Source organism: Nelumbo nucifera, chromosome 8, assembly GCF_055504915.1.
Source record: "Nelumbo nucifera cultivar China Antique chromosome 8, China Antique-T2T, whole genome shotgun sequence".
Lineage (NCBI taxonomy): Eukaryota > Viridiplantae > Streptophyta > Magnoliopsida > Proteales > Nelumbonaceae > Nelumbo > Nelumbo nucifera.
In genome coordinates this window covers 8,511,518-8,532,166 of record NC_142656.1, presented here as the reverse complement: position 1 = coordinate 8,532,166, position 20,649 = coordinate 8,511,518, and the positions used below count along the sequence as shown (strand labels likewise).

Here is a 20,649-nt window from a genome sequence, read left to right as displayed (position 1 = left end):
CATGAGGTTTACACCTTTAGGGGTTGGCCTTGGGTTGACCTTCAACCCAACCCAACCCACTTGACTCACACCTCTACCTGCTGTCCAGAGTGCTTTCTTTATATCTGACACATTAGCCTATATGAATAGTGCTGAAGGTATGATTGTATGGATTAACATGTAATGTGCAGAGAACAGCGGAGTCTGTTGAATGTGAATGGCCAAAGTTTTATTATTATTATTATTATTTTAGTACAGATTAGGAGTATATCCAGTTTACCTTCTCTGTCCTAATTAGTTATAAGCTCTTATGTTTGGCTAATCCACATTCGCATACTTTGATCAATGAGGATTTGGTCTCGAATTATTTGTCCACTCCGAATCAAAACAACTCAAGTTCTCTTGAGAAATTTCAAATACCACTAAAAGAAATTTAATAAATACTATACAGGATGCCTCCTCTTGAGACCATTACTAGTTTTTAAACATGAGTAAATCTATGATGCAGGTATGACACCGAATTTGGACACTCGGGATCTATTTCTCGCACACCTGTGTCCGTATCAGATTCCAACTTGAATTTGGAAAATTGGAATACCAATTTTATAAAAATTCAGCTAAACAGGTGTATTATGCTAAAAGTAAAACCTTCATGATTAACGCACTTTTAGTGATGGTCATGATGGATCTATTTGTTAATATTTTAGGCTGTGTTTGGTTGTTGCAAAATTATGATTTTGTAAATGATTTGAGTGTAAATTTTGACTTATTTTTATTTTAAAATTTAACTTATTTTGTTTGATTGTAATACAAATAAAATAATTTAAAACATGTAGCAGAAAAAAGTAAAACCCCTAAATAAAATTTGTATTTTTTTTTCATTTATACTTGTATATATTTATATTAATGCAAATAAAATTGTACTGCAACCAAATACAGCATTATAGATGCTTATTGAGGGATCGCATTCACACACTATTAAAGTGGATCTCATCCTATCGGGTCTTAGGTTATTTGGATAGGTTTAGCGGAGCAGGCCTGGATCCTAGTTATGGATCAGATATATATTGTATTGTCGTAGTACACCGTAGTAATGTGGCCCAGTTCGGTCATGAATGGAGACTATAAATGGGCTGTGTAAATTCTGATTTTCTTTTATATTTGACAGTCATTTTTTTGTTGGGAAATCTTCTTTTGCCCCATCTCATATATTTTTAATTAAGAGGGACATAGGATAAGAGTGGGGAGAATTGATGTCAATACAAGGGAGTATGTTGTGATAAGTGGGGGTGTGGAAGCATGATTTTCAAATCAGGACCGGATCGGACAGTTGGATCGGAAAAATTAGGAATCGGTCACTGATCCTGTTTTACCTTAGAATCGTTATTTTTCCAAAAACTGTTGATTCGGACAGTTGAACCATTCAAACCGTTCAACGATTTGGCTGGTTTTTTATTTTTTATTATTTTTTTGTCAGAATGGGCTGTCTGTTCAATTCAAACAGTTGAACCATTCAACCTAAGAATCAGACCCTTGACCAGTTCGTTGTCCGATTCAGTTTTAAAAACCTGGTTGGAAGCTTTAAACCATTGTAAGTTTACAATAAAGTAAAAAATTTGTGAGGTGGGTTTTAATGAGATTTTCGTTTGTTTGTTTATTTCTAAAAAGATAAATATACAGTAAAATGACATGGCACCCAAGTGGTTAGACTATGATACCGAAAATACATGGTATATATAGAAAAACTTATAACCAATCTATCACCCTTATTTGTTTGGCAGGAATAAGGAATTCTTTTTGGTAGAGCCGTAGAGGGAGTATAACAGAATTAGAATAGGAAGAAGGTAGTGCTGATTTTGCATTTAAATCTGCAGTATTGATATGTGCGAATAAGGCAAAAGGCACAAGTTTTGCATTAAAAAGAGTAAATCATAAGGCTGTATTTGGTTGCAATGTAAATAAATTTGCACTAATGTAAAACTATGATAATGTAAATGATTTGGGTGTAAATTTTTTATCTATTTTTGTTTTAAATTTTAACTTATTTTGTTTGATTGCAGTACAAATAAAGTAAATCAAGATCTTAAGCAAAATAAAGTAAAATCCAAAACAAAATTAAACAAGAATTTGCATTTTTTTTCATTTGCACTCTCATGTATTTTTACTAGTGCAAATAATATTTCACTGCAATCAAACGCAGCCTAATAGTAAAAAGACAAATGGATGTAAAACTGAACTGGGTGCAAAATTCATATCTGGTTCAGATTTGCATTGTAAAAAAAAATGAATTTTAATAATTTTCTGATAAAAGCTTAAATGTATGATCATTAGCATCCAATAGATCATTTAAATCATTTTAAGGAACATAAATTTATATCAAGGCACCACCATGATCTAAAGTCAGTCGTTCATCATTCAAAAATGACAGGATTAAAGAGGAAAAAAAAGTAAAAATTAAGTCATTCTATGGCTCTATAAGAAAATAACTCATCTATTTTTCTCCTAACAATGCCGTTACCATTTCTAGAAGTCCTAATACTTCCACAATCTCACTAACTAGTTTTGGAGGAGCCCAATTGTTTATTTTGCAAAAGTGTGGTGGAGTCAACCACCTAACCCCACCCTTCCTCAGCACTGATTAATGGCCCTTAATAAGATTTTCTATTTGCCAAAAGAAATGATTATATGGTCAAGATTTGGTCACTTGCTCACTACCCAATTTACAGGTAGGCATTAAAAGTATCTCTCTTTAGAATTAGGCCAAAGTGATATTATATGCACCCACAACCACGACTTGTGGTGTTTAATAAAATTTAAGTGTTTAATCATTTTGCTTGCTCTGGGTTAAGCCATGAATGGCCCATTCGCTCCTTCTATTCACTTCCTTTTAAATGGGCTTCTCTCATATCCAGACATCTGTATCTGTTATACATTAAAAAAGATCATCTCTACCTTTATGCCCTAAAGACCACTAACATCTGTCCAAAACTCTTTAGTAGTGCTTATTCTTTTGTGTTCAACTCCTCCGCTTGCTTACACACTACAGTAATACTTTTTTTGGATACACATGCTCTTTCTGTTTTACCCATCTTTTCTCTTTTCCACTCCATTCACTGATGGCTGCCTGACGTTAGGCACCTATCCATGTCCCTCTATTGATGGGTTGGCGTTGGAGAGATTCTATGGTCCAAGTAAGTACTGATTCACAGCTTCTTGATTTGGGCTTGAAGCCCATTCATTGGGGAAGTATGCATGGCCATATTTGGACTGTTTCATCTGACGGCGATTCTTCGGATTGGGTCTGTGTCCGTTTTTCTGTCCACATATTAGTCTATGCGTGGAAGATGGATGTGGACTGATATTTGCGCTGCCACTTTAGATGCCAAGGCAAAGATAATGGTTTCTTTTTTATAAAATTTTGGTTGCATTTTCAGATAGGTGTCACCAGTGAATCAGTGACATCATTCAAGATCACCATATAGCGAATGCAACCGTACCGTTTTTATATTAACCGGTGAGAAACACCCCCACCCTAGGGGTGTCAATTAGATTGGATTTGGTCCAATCCGGTCCTGTCAAATATGAGTTTATTACAGATGGATCAGGACTAATCCAATCCGATTAATACTTCGGACCATTTTAGGCCGGTCCAATTCAATGTATGGACCGTTCAATCTGTTCAAATTGGTTTTAATATAGATTGATTCCGATCCAAACTTAGTCCAATCCAATATAAATCAATTATGGATGGACCAAGTCCAATCCAATCCAATAAACGCTTTTGACCATTAAATCTGGACTGGTCCAATTCAATATGTCTTATTGGTCCATCCTATTTATTCAAATTGATTTTGAGTTGGACAAATCGGACTCAAAACTGGTCCATTGACACCCCTACCACCCCCCACCCTACCCCGTTTTTATAAAGTCCCCCATTATTGGAGTGGGGCTATCAATGGATCAGGTCTAACCCGATGGAACCAAATGTACCGAACCAATTGAACTGGTTCTGGTTATTGATCTATTGTTCCAATTATTCGGGATTGGTTATATATACATTGTTCCGAACTAGTTGTTATGCCCTCTAACGGTTAGATTTTAATCAAATTAGTTGAGCTAGCAGCCGATTACAAGTCGAAGGAAGGAGTTCTTTTCTCATATGATTGACTACTTCCTCCTGTTAGTCAATTGGTTTAAGTTTGGTGCCTCAGTTGAGAATGGTAGTTAACTATAGCACTAGGTGGTCAACTATTGAATAGTGTATGGAATTTTCATGCCTCAACCATCAAGGGCAGTGGACTATAGGAAACTAGGTAGTCGATTATTAACAACTCCAATACTTAGAAATACTGGAAACTTTAGTCCATAGGTTTGGGGACTTTACCAACATTTTAACTCCAGATTAAACTCTAGGAAAGCCTAACAACCAAACATATTCTAAACATTGTTCTCTACAATTGAGTCAACCAAATTTGATCTTGTTAAGCTCAACTACATCAAGAACCTAAAGATAACACACTTAGGCCCCGTTCGTTTTTCGGTAAGTTATTTATCCGGGTAAATGCAATTACTTTAGTAAGTTTTTCCTAGGAAACTGTTCTTTTATTTCTTAGGTAAATAATGTAATAACCATTTTAGTCATAAAATCCATTAGTAAAAGGGGCATTTTTGTACCATTCAAGTGTTAGCAACTTTCCTCTTAGGTGGGAAAGTTATTTACCCACCTAGGAGATGGGTTTCACTTACCTGGGTAAGTGGTACTCAAGAAAATAAACTTTCCCTAGTCCCCACATTAATAAGAAAAATGAACATGGGATTCTTGGTCAATTGGAACCAAAATCCCATTGACCAATTTTCCCTCCTCTCAAAATCCCAAAAAAAAAGAACGCCCCCTTAGACTTATAGGGCTGATGCTTCTTCTTGAGTTGATGTAAAATGTCTTCGATTACTCCTTTGTGTACTTGATTCTTAGCATTTTCTTTCTTGGAACTTCCTTTTTTTTCTTAAGAGGGATGATAATGATGATGTCTAAGTGGTGACAAGCAATTATTTCAGTTTTTTCTTCATGTTGTGTATAATAAATTTTAGCTCAAAAAAGTACACTTGGTTTAGCTGCAAGCTTAGTGATGAAGGGCAATTTGGCACGACCTAGCAAGAAGGGGACACATGGACACGATCGGATCAAGGGATGACAGCTCAGCACGGTAAGTCTAGTTCGCAACATTCGAAACTCGGGTATTCAGCCACCTCGGCCCAAATCCCACATCGATGTAGAGACACCTCGGCATCCAATCCAGTTCGAGACTACAGAATTGAAGTACCAGCTCGGAGCTAATGATCTGAATCACTACGTAATCGACTCCAAAACCCTCTCCAATGGATCCCGAGTTTCTCGGATCACGATGAGCCAACTGACTTTCCCGAGACCTCGGGAACTTGTCCTAGCTCCGCCGGAGTCAGAAGTGAAACAATAAGCATTATCTACACACCGGAACGAACCTTATCTCCACACCCCGGAGATCTCGGAAATATTTCATGAAACTCACGACTACTTCACTATATAAAGGCATGAAACCTCAAGGCAAAGGTACGCGTGATTACTCTACTCACTAGCTCTCAAATTATCAAGCTTTTAACTCGCAAAACAGAATTACTGACTTAAGCATCGGAGTGACCTCATCAGGTTAGCTACCCAGGTTCTCTGATCCACTATCTTGTAGGTAGATCCAGCTCGCTGCTCGATTGAAAGCCAAATCGCCCTCTAGCTGGGAGTAGTCAAATCGCGCAACAACACTTAGCATATATTAGTACTCTCAATAAGTTTGTTATCATAAAAACACATAGGATCAATATTCAAACCATTGATTGATAGATAGATAGATAGACACACACACGCACAATGAAAACAAAGACAGATAGTAAGCACAAATAGAGAGTACTAAGACAATTCTTCCAAATAATATGCTACATATTTCATTTAAGCTCAATTATGCACATAATATTTCATCATTCAACAAAAGAAAACAATATAAGAACAAATATAGCATTTAAATAATAGATATAACAATTTAAGCACAAAATAGACAACATTAGAGCAAGTTTGCTGAAACTCAATTATATCCCAAATATAACAATTAAGCACAATAAAATCATCCAATATTTAAATTCCCCTAACACATGTGAGGGAATCTTATGGGGATTTATCACAAATTAATCCCCCTTGAATCATATGGAATTGTTGTATACTTGATGTAAGAGGGAAACTCCCCCTATTTTCTTGGGAAGATGCTTTCATCTTGTAGTCTCTTTTTAGTTTCTTGCAACAATTCCTTGGCTTATGCATTTAGTTTAACATTTAAGGTCTAGAATCGGACAGCATTTTGGTTGCGCAAAATGGGATTCCAATTCCCATTCTTGGCAGAATGGCCTTCCCCTTTGTGAATGAAGTCTTAACCCCCCCCCCCCCAAAAAAAAAAAAAAGAAAACCTTATTTCCCTTTACCTAATGGCAAATGCCAACCCTCCTTAAGAGTTGTGTATATCTTATGGAATCCAATTCTCGATACCTTCTAAACCAAATAGGTGAGGGGTAGGCAATGCCGATTCCAATTCTAGGAAATTTTGATCCCAATTCCGATTATACTTCAAAACTTTTCCCAAATTAATTTTATTGTGTATTATTACCTTCTTTATCTTATGGAGGTCCCTTTTAGATGAATCATGCATCTAAGTTGTTTTATGTTCAGACTACGCAAACTCTACAGTATATATCGTTATGACCCGGACAGTTGAATCATTTGGCTTAGAAACCGTCTAGGCAATCAGTTTCGTTTTACCCGAAATTCAGTTCCTGACAAAAAACCATTAAATTGATCAATAATCCATTGACCTGAATGGTCAAACCATCAACCCATTTGACTCATTCAATTCAATGGTTTTTGGGTGTTTTTTATTTTAATTTTTTAAATTTTTTGTCAAAAGGAAATGTCTATTTGAACCAATCGGTCAAACCATCAACCTAGAAATTATACCAATAGATAGAACATAATATGGCGAGATCAACGAACTAAGAGTGGCATAGTGTTACGCATGTCTTGAGTCTCTTAATCAGAACATTTATTTTTAATTTGCAAGGAATAGGAAAAAAAAAAAAAGGAAAGAAAATGGATCCATGAGAGTACGTAGCACCAGAATCAGAGCTTAGGTTATTACTTGTAGCTTTGTCATGAGAGGAGAAGAACTATAATTATAATTCCTTAGACTTAAAAGTATGAACTCAAGATACAAACACAGGAGAAATTAAATTTTCAAAACTAATTCCATAAATACACACTTAGTACATCAAAGGGTTTACATATATTTGGGAGGCAACCCCACCCCGCACAGAGCCTTGTTACACTAACCAAATATGCAAAAATGCCATATTGACACTTAATTAGAACTGGTTACTGTTCTTTCTTTACTTTTCTTTCCCTTTGGAGGGAAGCGGGGGAGGGAAGATTATAACGAGTACAGAGAAAGGGGGGAGGGATATACTGCAATGGTGAGGTTATCAACTATATCAAGGGTGAGAAAATCTGGACCAACGCAGAAAATCCCAGAAGGGATAAAACGTTGATCATTAGTTTAGAGATCAAAGGAAAGTGTAACCTCAACCACCCAACAAAAACAAAGGGGGAAGAGGAGATGTGCGATTCAAGAACACCCTAAAAAGAAAAAGAAAGGGAGAAATTAAGATTTCAATGGGGGGTGGGTTGAGTAATCAACAGACATGAGAAATGATAGTATAGAGACGAAGAATATATCCCCCCTCCCAATATGTAGACAGCTTTTGCCTTGCCAAACTCATCAATTGATTTCTGTGCTGTCATTCTTCTCCCTTGTAATTGCCGGAATGCAACTTGAGCTTCTAGCAATCCCGCCCTTCTTCACATTAGCCTTGTCTCTGGGACTGAGAGACTTGGCCCTGAATCCTCTCCCCTCCACCATTGTGCTCTTTTTCAAGATCTCCCTCATGGCATCAGCTTGGTACAAAGCGGGGTAGCTCCTACCAATTCTATTAAACCTCACGCATACATTCATATGAGACTTCAGAGCTTCTTCCCCCTTTCCTCCATTCTTCTGCACTTCTTCCTTCACTGCCTCAGAGCACAACCCACATATCCATTTCCCAGAGAACTTGTCACGCACCCGCTGAATGTACTGGGGTGTACACTCTTCAGACATGCCGCAGCACTCGCACTTTGCATCCTCCACTTCGGAAATGGGTGGAAGCTTTACATCCATGGCGTCTGTGCTGAATTCGAAGGAAAGGTCAGAAACTGTCCTGTGAAGGCTGTCATTTGAGAGCCTAGGTGGTTTGCTGAAGTTGTTGCACCTTGAGTAGGAACCTACGAACGTTTCTCCGTTGGGTGCCATGGCGGACAAATGGAATTAGCAGCCCAATTGAACAACTTTGCCGAGTGATCTTGAATATTGCTGAAGCAGTAGAACTGAAGCAAGAAACTTTGTAAGTAGTCCTTAGTGATTGGCAATTAGCTAGAAACCAAGTGACGAACAGGTTGAAGGCAATCTCATGTGAATTATTCACGTAAGCACCCCACTTCCTAATTTATACTGTTTCTCATTGGCTTCTGTGGAGTTGCAAGAGTAAATGCGTATGGACCATGGAAGCTCTCGTGATGTAATTAATGTAAAAAGAGAACTCATGAATGCACTAGATTTTTCATGAAGATATCGAGAGGAAAAACTGAAAAAGTAGTTCTTCTGTTGTTTTTTTTTTTTAATAACTAAATTCCAACTTACTCGCGACTAAAAGGACAGAATTAAACAAGAAAATGAAGAAGATGAAACAAAAGATAATAAAAAACTCAATTGGGATACCTTCACATGAGATCTTGCTTTTCATTGCTGGATGGGGGTCTCCTTTTGACATATAACATGCACATCATCTAGCTAAAAGATTATCACTATATAGTTTACTAAGAATAACAAGCACAAACAAGAGTTAAAATGAAAAGCATATATGCAATATAATTTGTATGTGTAAGCTTAACTATTAAATTAAATATAAAGAAATTTAGCTTAGTTACTCAAACTTAATAGGATTCCCATATTGTTGGTGAAGATAATAAGTTGAGCATTCACGGTTTACAGTCTTTGTTTTTTTGTGTGTGTGTACTGTAAAAGTAATCAGAGATGTACAATTCACGTTCTACAGTTCCTACATTTTCACCTTTTGAGTAAAATGAAAACAAATTAAAGTTAGTTGAGTCCTTGAAAATTGAAATGAATTGAATTAAAGTAAAAGAATATGTTTCCCTTTTTATGGGCGTAAGTAACAGAGGTTGGGCGTTCACGTTTTGGCCTCCTCCAACCATATATCTGTAGCTTTCTTTATTGCATCTCTTTTTGTATGGAGAACACAAAAGATTGCTCCCACTGGGTTTTTGCGCTCTTCATCCTCCAACCAGAATAAAACTCAACAACCATGGATGAAAGATCAAAAGAGATAATTGATGTCACGAGAAAATAAAACCAGAGAGAGAGAGATTAGGTATCACGAGAAAACAAGGTCGCTCTCTGGCTTTCTTCTTCGATGGTGTTAGGGGAACGAGTTGCGGAATCCTATCTGCTGCCTCTGCCTTGCAAATAGCAATAGCGACGTCGTTGACACTTAAAAAAATGGTGATAACTGAAACAATACAAAGAGTTCCACGTATCCCAGTTTGTCAATTGGGTGTTATTTCACCCTTCCACGTAGCTCCTTTCTTGCTCGCCCATACACCCTCTGGACACCTTTTTAACAAGAACAATGAGGTTCATTACTTTCTCTCCCAAAAAGAAAGTAAATAAAATTTATTATATGAGAGATATATACAAAGGCCTTGATGGAAACAAAATTTATGAAACAGTGTAACACTTCAAAGAGGCGAGTGGTTATTCTATGTTATCGGCATGCAAATTCTACATCGAGACAATGCTTCATCATAGAAAACATATGCACAGTATATATTCTATAATCTATTAGGTCGAGTATTCATTGCACATATATAGCGCAAATTAAAAAAAATGAAAAATGAAAAAAATAACCACTTTTTTTTTTCTTGAGTTCACTTTTTCTACTGACATGGTGATCAATTAACTATAACTCTACGACATGGTTCATGGTTGCGCTGTGTTGCAGTGGGGAATAGAACTGTTCACGGTCAGGCATCGGGCCTGGCCCATGAACAAATCTAGTAAGGAGATAGCAATTAATACGTCGAATAGGGGTGCAATTTAATAAAGTTTGTTATGAAATCAGCTAACTAAGTTTGATTCAAGTTTGATATTATATTGGTTGAGTTCGAACCGTAGGGCATTGGGGAGCCATGCCCCCTTCCCCCCCTTAAACCTTTCGTTGCAGGCTTTGCAAAAGTCAAATTATTGCATAGGAAAAAATAAATTTGTAAATGGTAAATTTTTTAATTAAAAGTTTTTAGGAAAAAAGATTTACTTAAAATAAGTAGAAATTTATGGATAATAATATATTTAACTTAATAAAATAATAAATAAATAAATAAAATTTTCAGTTTTGAAGTCAATTTAGTATAAATAAATAAATTATTTGTTAAATAAAGAATACAAATCTTTTTTCTCAAGTTCCTAGCGGGGCTTTGGGCTTTATATGAGGGTCAAGTTTGGGCTCAAGATCTAGGCCTGATGATTTGGTCATGCTCAGGCTTGGGCCTGAATATGTTCCGTTAATATAAAGGCAAAGTCTAGCATGGCCTATGAATAAGTTTAATCCCAACCCGGAGGCGGAGACATGGGGACCTCAAGGAGCCATGGCCCCCCTATGGCCCAACAAATCCCCACTCTTCATTTATATTTCCCCTGTCCCCCACACTCCCCACCCCAATGGTTGCCCCCCCAATGGCCATCCAGATTTATTCCCCCTATCCACTTCGACTTTGGCACCCCTCATAAAAGATAAAAATCTTAGCTCTACTCTTGCCCAACCTAGACCTAACCTATGATAGCATTGAATTACCCCCCCCCCCCCCAATCCACTTAGACTTTGGCACCCCTCATAAAAGATAAAAATCTTAGCTCTGCTCTTGCCTAACCTATGATAGCATTAAATTACCCCCCCCCCCCAATCTGCTTAGATTTTAGCCCCCCTCATTAAAAATTTCCTAGCTCCGCCCCTACCCTATGCAGACCTAACCTATTGATAGCCCTAAATTATTAGGCTCGGGGAAAAAGAGAAATAATTTGTTAGTAAAATAAATTATTAATTAATTGAATAATTTAGTAAATTAAATAAATAGAAATCTATGGATAATAATTTACTTAATTTTGTAAAATAAATGTTCATTTATTATTAGGACATGACTGGTCCAAGTTATCTAAAACCAAACTCAACCCACTAACAACCCTAAATATTGGGTGCATGTTAAATTAAACAAATAAAAGTTTATGGATAATAATATATTTAATTTAAAAAATAAAAACAAAGAATAAATAAAATTTTCACTTTTCAAGTCAATTTAATATAAATAAAACAATTTTGTTGTTAAACAAAGAATACAAATCATTTTTTTCTCAATTTCTTGGTCGGGCTTTGGGCTTTATATGGGGTCAGGCTCAGGCTCAACATCTAGGCCTGATGGTCCGGTCATGGTTAGGCTTAAGCCTAGACATGTTATGTTGTGTTAGAGTACACAAAATAGGGGTATTTTGGTCATTTGGGTTTATCTATTTGAGAGTGAAATGTCTGTTTTGCTTAAGTTTAAGTTATGTGTCCAATCACTTATGAGCGACAATATGGTCTTTCTTGTAACTATGTTATTGGAGATAAATACAAGTGGGTCGACTAGAGAGAGGACTGATTTTCCTCTACTAGTCAAACCCTTCTTCTTCTCCTCTTCTTCTTCTTCTTCTTCTTCTTCTCCTTCTTCTCTACTGTAACCTAGGACTAAGTAAGGTTTTCACATGGTATCAGAGCACATGTAACAAGTTCAGATCTGCTCGTCTTGCTCTTTTATTCTAGTTTACCCAGTTTTTTTTATCGCCCTCCTCTCTAGGGTTTTGCAGATTTCTCAAGAACCATTGGGAGATTAAGGGAAAGGTTGAAAAGGAGTGGTCATTTTTCTCTGTAGGAGGCCTTCATGCCTCCGGTTTGTGGTGCAGTGGATGTTTGTGGTGATTGGTAGGAAGCTCTGTATTTGATGGTATGAAGAGAGCAAGTTCGGGTGAACAGTGTTTAGCTGAGTACAAGTCGGTTCTGCGGAGTGCAGTGTAAGTGTTTGGTTTAATGGCTTCTTCTTCTCCTCTTCTTCTTCTTCTTCTTCTTCTTCTTCTTCTTCTTCTTCTTCTTCTTCTTCTTCTTCTTCTTCTTCTTCTTCTTCTTCTCCTTCTTCTCTACTGTAACCTAGGACTAAGTAAGGTTTTCACATGGTATCAGAGCACATGTAACAAGTTCCGATCTGCTCGTCTTGCTCTTTTATTCTAGTTTACCCAGTCTTTTTTATCGCCCTCCTCTCTAGGGTTTTGCAGATTTCTCAAGAACCATTGGGAGATTAAGGAAAAGGTTGAAAAGGAGTGGTCATTTTTCTCTGTAGGATGCCTTCATGCCTCCGGTTTGTGGTGCAGTGGATGTTTGTGGTGATTGGTAGGAAGCTCTCTATTTGATGGTATGAAGAGAGCAAGTTCGGGTGAATAGTGTTTAGCTGAGTACAAGTCGGTTCTGCGGAGTGCAGTGTAAGTGTTTGGTTTAATGGCTGAGTGATTCCAGTCCTTGTATTTGGCGTTTGAATGGTTATGCAATGTGTAGTATAGGTGTTTGATTTAATGACTGAGTGATTTCAGCTCTTGTATTTGGTGTGTGAGTGGTTCTGCAGTGTGTAGTATAGGTGTTTGATTTAATAACTGAGTGATTTCAGCTTTTGTATTTGATGTGTAATGTGTAGTTGAAGAAATTGGTGGTGCTGAAAGTGAGATAAGTTTTGTGGAAGTGTGTAAGGTTGTGGTGAATATTTGAAGGTGAATACTCTACATATAGCAGTGATTTCTTTGTGCGGTAAGGTGAATTAGTTAAGATGGCATCAATTGGAGATGTGAATGACAATAAAACATGCGTTATGATTTCTCCAGATTACCTAAATGTTCAAATGACATCTATTAAGTTGAATGGTGAGAATTATGTGACATGGGCAAAACCTGTGGAGGTATTTTTAAAATCCAAGAAAAAGTAAAACATGTGAGAGAGGAGAAACCCTCCTCTAATTCTCTAGGGTTTAGCAACTGGGAACAAGAAGATGCACAAATATTGACATGGTTGTGGAATAACATGGAACCAAAATTTAGCGTGAACTTTATGTTCCTAGATACAGCTAAAGAAATATGGGATCATGCTAAGAAACTGTATTCCAAGTAAGACAATACGATTAGGGTGTATCAGTTGTACCAAGAGTACTTTAATCTGAAATAAGGAAGTCAAAGGTTTGAGGAATCCTATGCAAGTCTGAGGAATATCCGAAATGAGCTCAATGTGTATCATCCTCTGACACTGGATGTTCAGATTCAGCAGCAACAGCATGAGCAACTTGATATGATAAGGTTTCTAGTGGGTTTGAAAGTTGAATATGAGCTTGTCCGAGCACAAATACTGGGGGGGGGGGGGGTCTGCTCTTCCCTAACTTGAAGAAGTTTTTGCCTGTCTTAGGAGGACACCTATTGAGTCTATAGAGCATTCTTCTCTCTCAGACATATCTGGTTTTGTGGTGACTAGAGGGGGAGATCGTGGAAATAGAGGTGGTAGTGGTGGTCGTGGACTTCCAGGTAACTGTGGTGGTTCCAGGTTTAACCGTGTTGGTGGCTGGAGTGGAGGTCGGGACTCAGGGGGAGGTCATGGTAAAGGAAGAAGTAATGCCCTTAGGAAGTGTACATATTGTGGATTAGAGGGGCACACGGTTAATTTCTGCTATGATTTACATGGTCCACCCAACACTTGGGCTAACCATGTTGTGACTAAGGGTAATGTACAGCTATTGAAAATCAGCAAACTAACCCGATCCCCTCCACATCTACTGGTGTTTTTGGGAAGGAGATGGTGAGTGTACCCCGTGCAGTATATGAGTAGTTCATTCAGACATCTTCTCAGCAGAACATAGCTACCCTTGCCCTTTCAGGTATGGTTTGCTTGGCTTCCAAGCCTTCACATTGGATCATTGACTCTGGGGCCTCGGACCATATGTCTAGGACTCCTAATGTATTTTCTTCTCTTTCTCAATCCTCAACATTTCAAACAGTAACTCTTGCTAATGGTTCTACATTTCCCATCTGTGGTGTTGGTGATGTTGATCTCTCCTCCTTGTCTTTAACATCTGTTTTATATGTCCCCAAGCTCCCCTTTAACCTTATGTCTGTTAGTAAATTAACCAAGTCACTTAATTGTTCCATAACCTTTTATCCCTCTTCTTGTGTGTTTTAGGATTTTAAGACGGGGATGAAAATTGGTGGAGGGCATGAAGCAAGTGGATTGTATTACCTTGATGGTGGTAGCCCTCCAGTAGCTTTTCGGTTGTCTCTTACTCCTCGTCAATGGCACTACAGACTTGGTCATCCTTCTCTTAAGGCTCTGAAGTTGCTAGTTCCTTCCTTGAGTCATATTTCATCTTTGGATTGTGAGTCATGTCAGCTTGGGAAACATCATAGAGTCTCTTTTAGTCCAAGAGTTGATAGTCGTGTCTTGAGTCCTTTTTCTTTAGTTCATTCTGATGTCTAGGGTCCGATCAAAGTGATGCCATACAACGGCTGTAAGTATTTTATAATTTTTGTTGATGAATGGAAAAATCGACATCTCCTTGAAATTGCTCGATCTTTGATGCTTAATATGAATGTCCCTAAGCATTTTTTGAGTGATGTTGTCCTCACATCCTGTTTTCTCATCAATCGGATGCCCATGTCCATTTTTGGAAGTCAATCCTCCTTATCGGTGTTGTTTCCCACCTTGTCTCCATTTCCTCTCATCCCAAGAGTCTTTGGATGTATTTGTTTTGTTCAAAACTTGGGGCTTGGTTTAGGCAAGTTAGATGCACGAACTACTAAGTGTATCTTCCTTGGCTACTCAAGGACTCAAAAAGGGTATAAATTCTTTAACCCTAACTTTCATAAGTCATTTTTGTGCTCCGATGTCACATTTTTTGAATCAGTTCCTTTTTTCTCGGATACTGTGGTTTTTTCTCCTTCTCCCATAGTTCCTCTTCCCATCCCTATTGCAAATCCCCTTCCTGTAGTTCCCATTTCAGTTGCAGATTCACCTCCCATGTCAGTTACTACTGAGAGGCCACCAATCAGACAAGTGTATACTCACAGAAGAGCACCAGCCCCTCCTCCAATTCAACCCTCGTCGGCAGATCCTGTCATTGTTTCTTCTCCCTTGGACCTTGATCTTCCTATTGCCCTGCGGAAAGGTAAATGCACTTGTACTTCTCATCCTATTTCACACTATGTTTCAGCTGCTCACCTTTCTACTTCTCATCGCAACTTTGTATCATTGCTATCATCTATTTCTATTCCCAAGACTGTCCAGGAAGCCCTTACCTCCCCAGGGTGGCAACAAGCCATGGAAGATGAACTCTCTGCTCTACAACACAATCACACGTGGAAACTCACTACTTTTCCTCCTACTAAGCATGCTATTGGGTGTAAGTGGGTCTACACAATGAAGTATCTTCTAGATGGCAGGTGGAACGATTGAAGCCAGGTTAGTGACCAAGGGCTATTCTCAGTTGTATGGTTTGGACTATATGGAGACATTTTCTCCTGTGGCTAAAATTGGTTCATTTCGGGTGTTGATCTCATTAGCTGCTATGTATGATTGGTCTCTTGTGCAACTTGACATAAAAAATGTTTTCCTACATGGTGATCTCATTGAGGAAGTGTATATGGAGCAACCGCTAAGGTTTGTTGCTCAAGAGGAGGATGGTAAGGTTTGTAGACTCAAAAAGGCAATTTATGAATTGAAACAATCTCCATGCGCATGGTTTGACAAGTTCAGTGAAGTTGTGAAAGACTTTGGGATGAAATAGTGTCAAGTAGACCATTTTGTGTTCAACCATGACTCAAAAGATGGAAAAATCCTGCTAGTGGTGTATGTGGATTATATTGTCATAATTGGGAGTGACAGTAATGAGATTGATAGGCTGAATAAATTCCTACAGGACCATTTCAATACGAAAGATTTGGGTAAACTGAAGTACTTCCTAGGAATAGAAGTTGCAAGGTCAAGGCATTGAATTAACTTATGTCAAAGAAAATATGTTATTGACCTACTTGAAGAAACATGACTGTTAGGTGCTAAACCAGCAAAGACTCCTATGGAACTTAATGTCAAGTTGAGTGTTGATGCAAGTGAAGAGTTTGATGATCTTGGAAGATATAGGAGGTTGGTGGGAAAGTTGAATTACCTGACTATTACCCGACCAGATATATCATTTGCTATGAGTATGGTGAGCCAATTTATGCAACATCCTGGATTCCTCATTAGGAAACAGTTCTAAGGATTGTTAGGTACCTGAAGAGTGCTCCAGGTCGTGGTTTGCTATACCAAAGTGAAGGGACTCTTGAAATAGTAGGGTATACAGATGCTGATTGGGCTAGTTCTATATCAAACAGGAGATCAACTACAGGGTATTGTACTTTCTTTGGTGGCAATCTTGTAACTTGGAAGAACAAGAAACAAACAGTGGTGGCAAGGAGTAGTGCAAAAGCTGAGTACAGAGTTATGACTCATACCACATGTGAACTAGTATAGTTGAAGAACTTGCTACAAGAGATGGGGTTCTCGGTTGACAAACCCATGAGACTATACTGTGATAAGTGGAGTGATAACCACATCTCATGTGAGCTCAGGAAATTAGTGACCATATCTCTTTACAAAGGGATTGTCTCGGGGCAGAGTAGATTATATTTGTGACAAGATGGGACTATATAACATATACTCTCCAGCTTGAGGGGGAGTGTTAGAGTACACAAAACAGGGGTATTTTGGTCATTTGGGTTTATCTATTTGAGAGTGAAAAGTATGTTTTGTTTAAATTTAAGTTATGTGTCCCATCACTTATGAGGGACAATATGGTATTTCCTGTAGCTATGTTATTGGAGATAAATACAAGTAGGACTAGAGAGAGGACTGATTTTCCTCTACTGGCTGAACCCTTCTTCTTTTTCTTCTTCTTCTTCTTCTCTACTGTAACCTATGATTAAATAAGGTTTTCACATGTTGATATAAAGGCAAAGAGCAATGTGGCCTATGAATAAGTTTAATCCCAACCCCAAAAGCGAAGCTAGGGGGACCCAGGGAGCCATGGCCCCCCTATGGCCAAGCAAATCCCCACTCTTCATGTCCCCCTCCCCCACTCCCCACCCCAATGGTCCCCCCCCCCCTGAATGGCCATCCATATTTATTCCCCTACCCCAATCCACTTAGATTTTGGCCCCCTCATAAAAAAAAAAAAATTCTAGCTATGCCTCTACCCAACCTAGACCTAGCCTATTGACAACCCTAAATTATTAGGCTCGGGCAGAGAGAGAAATAATTTTTTAGTAAAATAAATTATTAATTGATTGAATAGTTTAGTAAATTAAATAAGTAGATATCTATGGATAATAATTTACTTAATTTTGTAAAATAAATAATTAAATATTCATTTATTGTTGGGACATGATTGGTCTAAGTTATCTAGAACCAAACTCGACTCGTTGACATGTTGAATTAAATAACTAAAAAATAATGGATAATAATATATTTAATTTAATAAAATAAAATAATCAACAAATAATTAAAATTTTCACTTTTGAAGTCAATTTAATATAAATACATCAATTTTGTTGTTAAATAAAGAATACACATCTTTTTTCTTAATTTCTTGATCGAGCTTGGGCTCAAGATCTAGGCCCGATGGTCCGGTCATGCTCAGACTTGGACTTGTATATGTTCTATTAGTACAAAGGCAAAGCCCTACGTGACCTCTGAATAGGTTTAATCCCAACCCCAAGGGTGGAGCCAAGGGGACCCAGGGAAGCCATGGCCCCTTATTCCACTTACATTTTGGCTCCCCTCATAAAATATTGGGTTCAAACCTACCTATTCATAGCCCTAAATATTGAGCTCAAGGAGAGAGAATAATTTGTCAGCAATTTATTTTTAAATAGATAAAAAATTTAGTAAAATAAATAAATTGTCAGCAATGTCTATTAAAATCTTTCTCTCAATGCCATCTCCTTTATTTTATTGATTTATAAATAATTTATTAAATAAATGCTTAGATAATAATAATAATAAATTAAATAAATAATTTAGTAAAAAATAAATAGATTCTATTAAAATCTTTCTCTCAATTTCAAATCTCCTTTTTTTTACTGATTTATAAATAATGTATTTACTTTTATTAAATAAATAAATGATTAGATAATAATAATAAAATAAATAAATAAATAACTATTAAAATATTTCTCTCAATGTTAGATCTCATTTATTTTGCTTATTTATAAATAATTTATTTAATTTTATTAAATAAATAAATGCTTATATACTAATAAAAATAAATAAATGAATAAATAAAAGTTGAGATAAAGAATAGGAGGAGAGAGAGAATTAGGTGAGGGAGAAGATGGATAGCATTTTATTTTATAAGATGGCATAATCATAAAAAATTATATATGGCACTCCTGTAATTTTTGAATATCTTATAGTCAATTAAATTGGAAGATTTGTCTTATATGTGGTAGTCTTGTAATTTTTGAATACCATAGAGACAATTACAATTTGAAAGTTTTGTCTTATATGTGATTGACTTGTAATTTTTGAATATCATAGAGACAATTACAAGTCAATTACATAAGGAGATTTGTCTTTATGTAGCATTCCTTTAATTTCAATTGAAAAAAATGCAAAATTTACTATTAGATTCTATTTCTTGCATGATTAGACTTTCTTTCACATATATGATTCCCACAATTTTATTTATATTTTAGCCCTTAATTCATGTTCATTAATCATTGGTCCCCCTAATGACCCCACTATAAAATCCTAGCTCGCTCCTACAAATACCCAATGTGTGGTTGTGGTGTCTAATGGGTAGTGTGGGAGTAGGGTCTTGTGGGTAGGAAGGACAACTCCCTCCCTTTTTTTAGGAGTCTATAAAACAAATATCATGAAATAATTGTTGTAACTGGTCATGATTTTAGAGAATAGTGTGGTAGAATTCTCTCTCTCTTAGGGATGATCATTTTTTATTTGGCCCAGCCTGCCCTACCTTACCCATCCCACAAATTTCCAAGCCTAGGTAGCCACATTCGTGTCAAGCCCCTGACCTAAACCTACACCAAGCCCACACAATGCAATTTGGGCTTGGGCCAAGCAAGAACAATTTTATGAAATAAAAAATATTTTAAGGAAGATTGCTAGTATAATATTAAAAGTATAAGAAACAATATAGGGATTAGATTATTAGTAATATTAGAAAGAATATTAACAAATATAAATTAATTATTTTACCTAAGTTCACTTGATTAAACTAAAAATATTTTTACAAAGGTAGAAAACTTTAAAATAACAAACTTGCTGGGAAGTTTAACAAATCAATTAACATTTATTAAATATTTATTCACCAATTTCATTTTTGTGTAGATATATGATAGATGCCAAGACTAAATTTAAAAATTTTAGTATTGGGCTACAATTGGGGTATTTTTGTGCAGATATATGATATTGCTAAAAAATTTTAGTATTTATTTTACTATATCTAAGTATTTTATTTAGATTGACTGAATTATAGGATTGTTCGTTAAACAGATGAAATTGACCAACCCGACCCAATCCAACCCAAGTTGGTTGTTTTCTAATTATTTTGGTCAATTTCGGTTTAGTTTTTATTTTAACCCAAGAGGTTGGGTCAGTTTTAATTTGATCAGTTATAAACCGACCAAAACCAAACTAACTTGATCATATATATATATATATATATTAATATGGGAAAGTGAGAAAATTCCCATATTTATTAGTTTAAAATATTTATATTGTAATTCTTTTTTTTTTAAATTTACTTTTCATACCCTTACAATTCTTTAGGCTTAAATTTAATTAACTTCTAAATTTAAAAATTTTCAACCAACTGACCAAACCAAAAACCAACCCAAACCAATACAACCTGAGCTAGTTGATTTTCATCATTAGTCAGTCAGTTTTGGGTGACTAACTTCCCAACCCGGCCACTATAATGTTTCTTCAATGTCATATAAATTCTCATGCTCATATTACAACTAGTACTGAAAAAGTGGATTAGACATCATTTTGATTAGTTGAAACTTAATTTTGATAGATCATTCTCTAGCATAGGAGCTAGGGCTGGTATTATAATAAGAGATCACTTTGGGTTGCTAGTGTTAGCTCAAATAGTGAAGTTAGATTGAGGGAGATACACATATTGTAATTAAAACACTATTGGAGGAAGATTTTAGGCTCAGTTTGGAAAGAGTACAAATATAAATATGTATAATGCAAATACAAGGTTTAGAAATACAAAATACAAGGTTTTGTACTTCATATAGCTTAAGAGAAAATAAGAGGCAGAATCATTAAGTCTATGCTTGGTTTGATAGAAAATAGAAAGAGAACAGA

At 36.5% G+C, this 20,649-nt stretch overlaps 1 protein-coding gene across 1 annotated transcript; it reads right to left on the bottom strand.

The window, feature by feature from the left end:
• Nucleotides 1-7,826: 7,826 nt before the first annotated feature.
• On the bottom strand, nucleotides 7,827-8,396 carry LOC104592076 (uncharacterized). The gene has a single exon (XM_010251233.3). It carries the CDS (start codon nucleotides 8,394-8,396, stop codon nucleotides 7,827-7,829), a length of 570 nt encoding a protein of 189 aa, XP_010249535.1.
• Nucleotides 8,397-20,649: the final 12,253 nt, after the last annotated feature.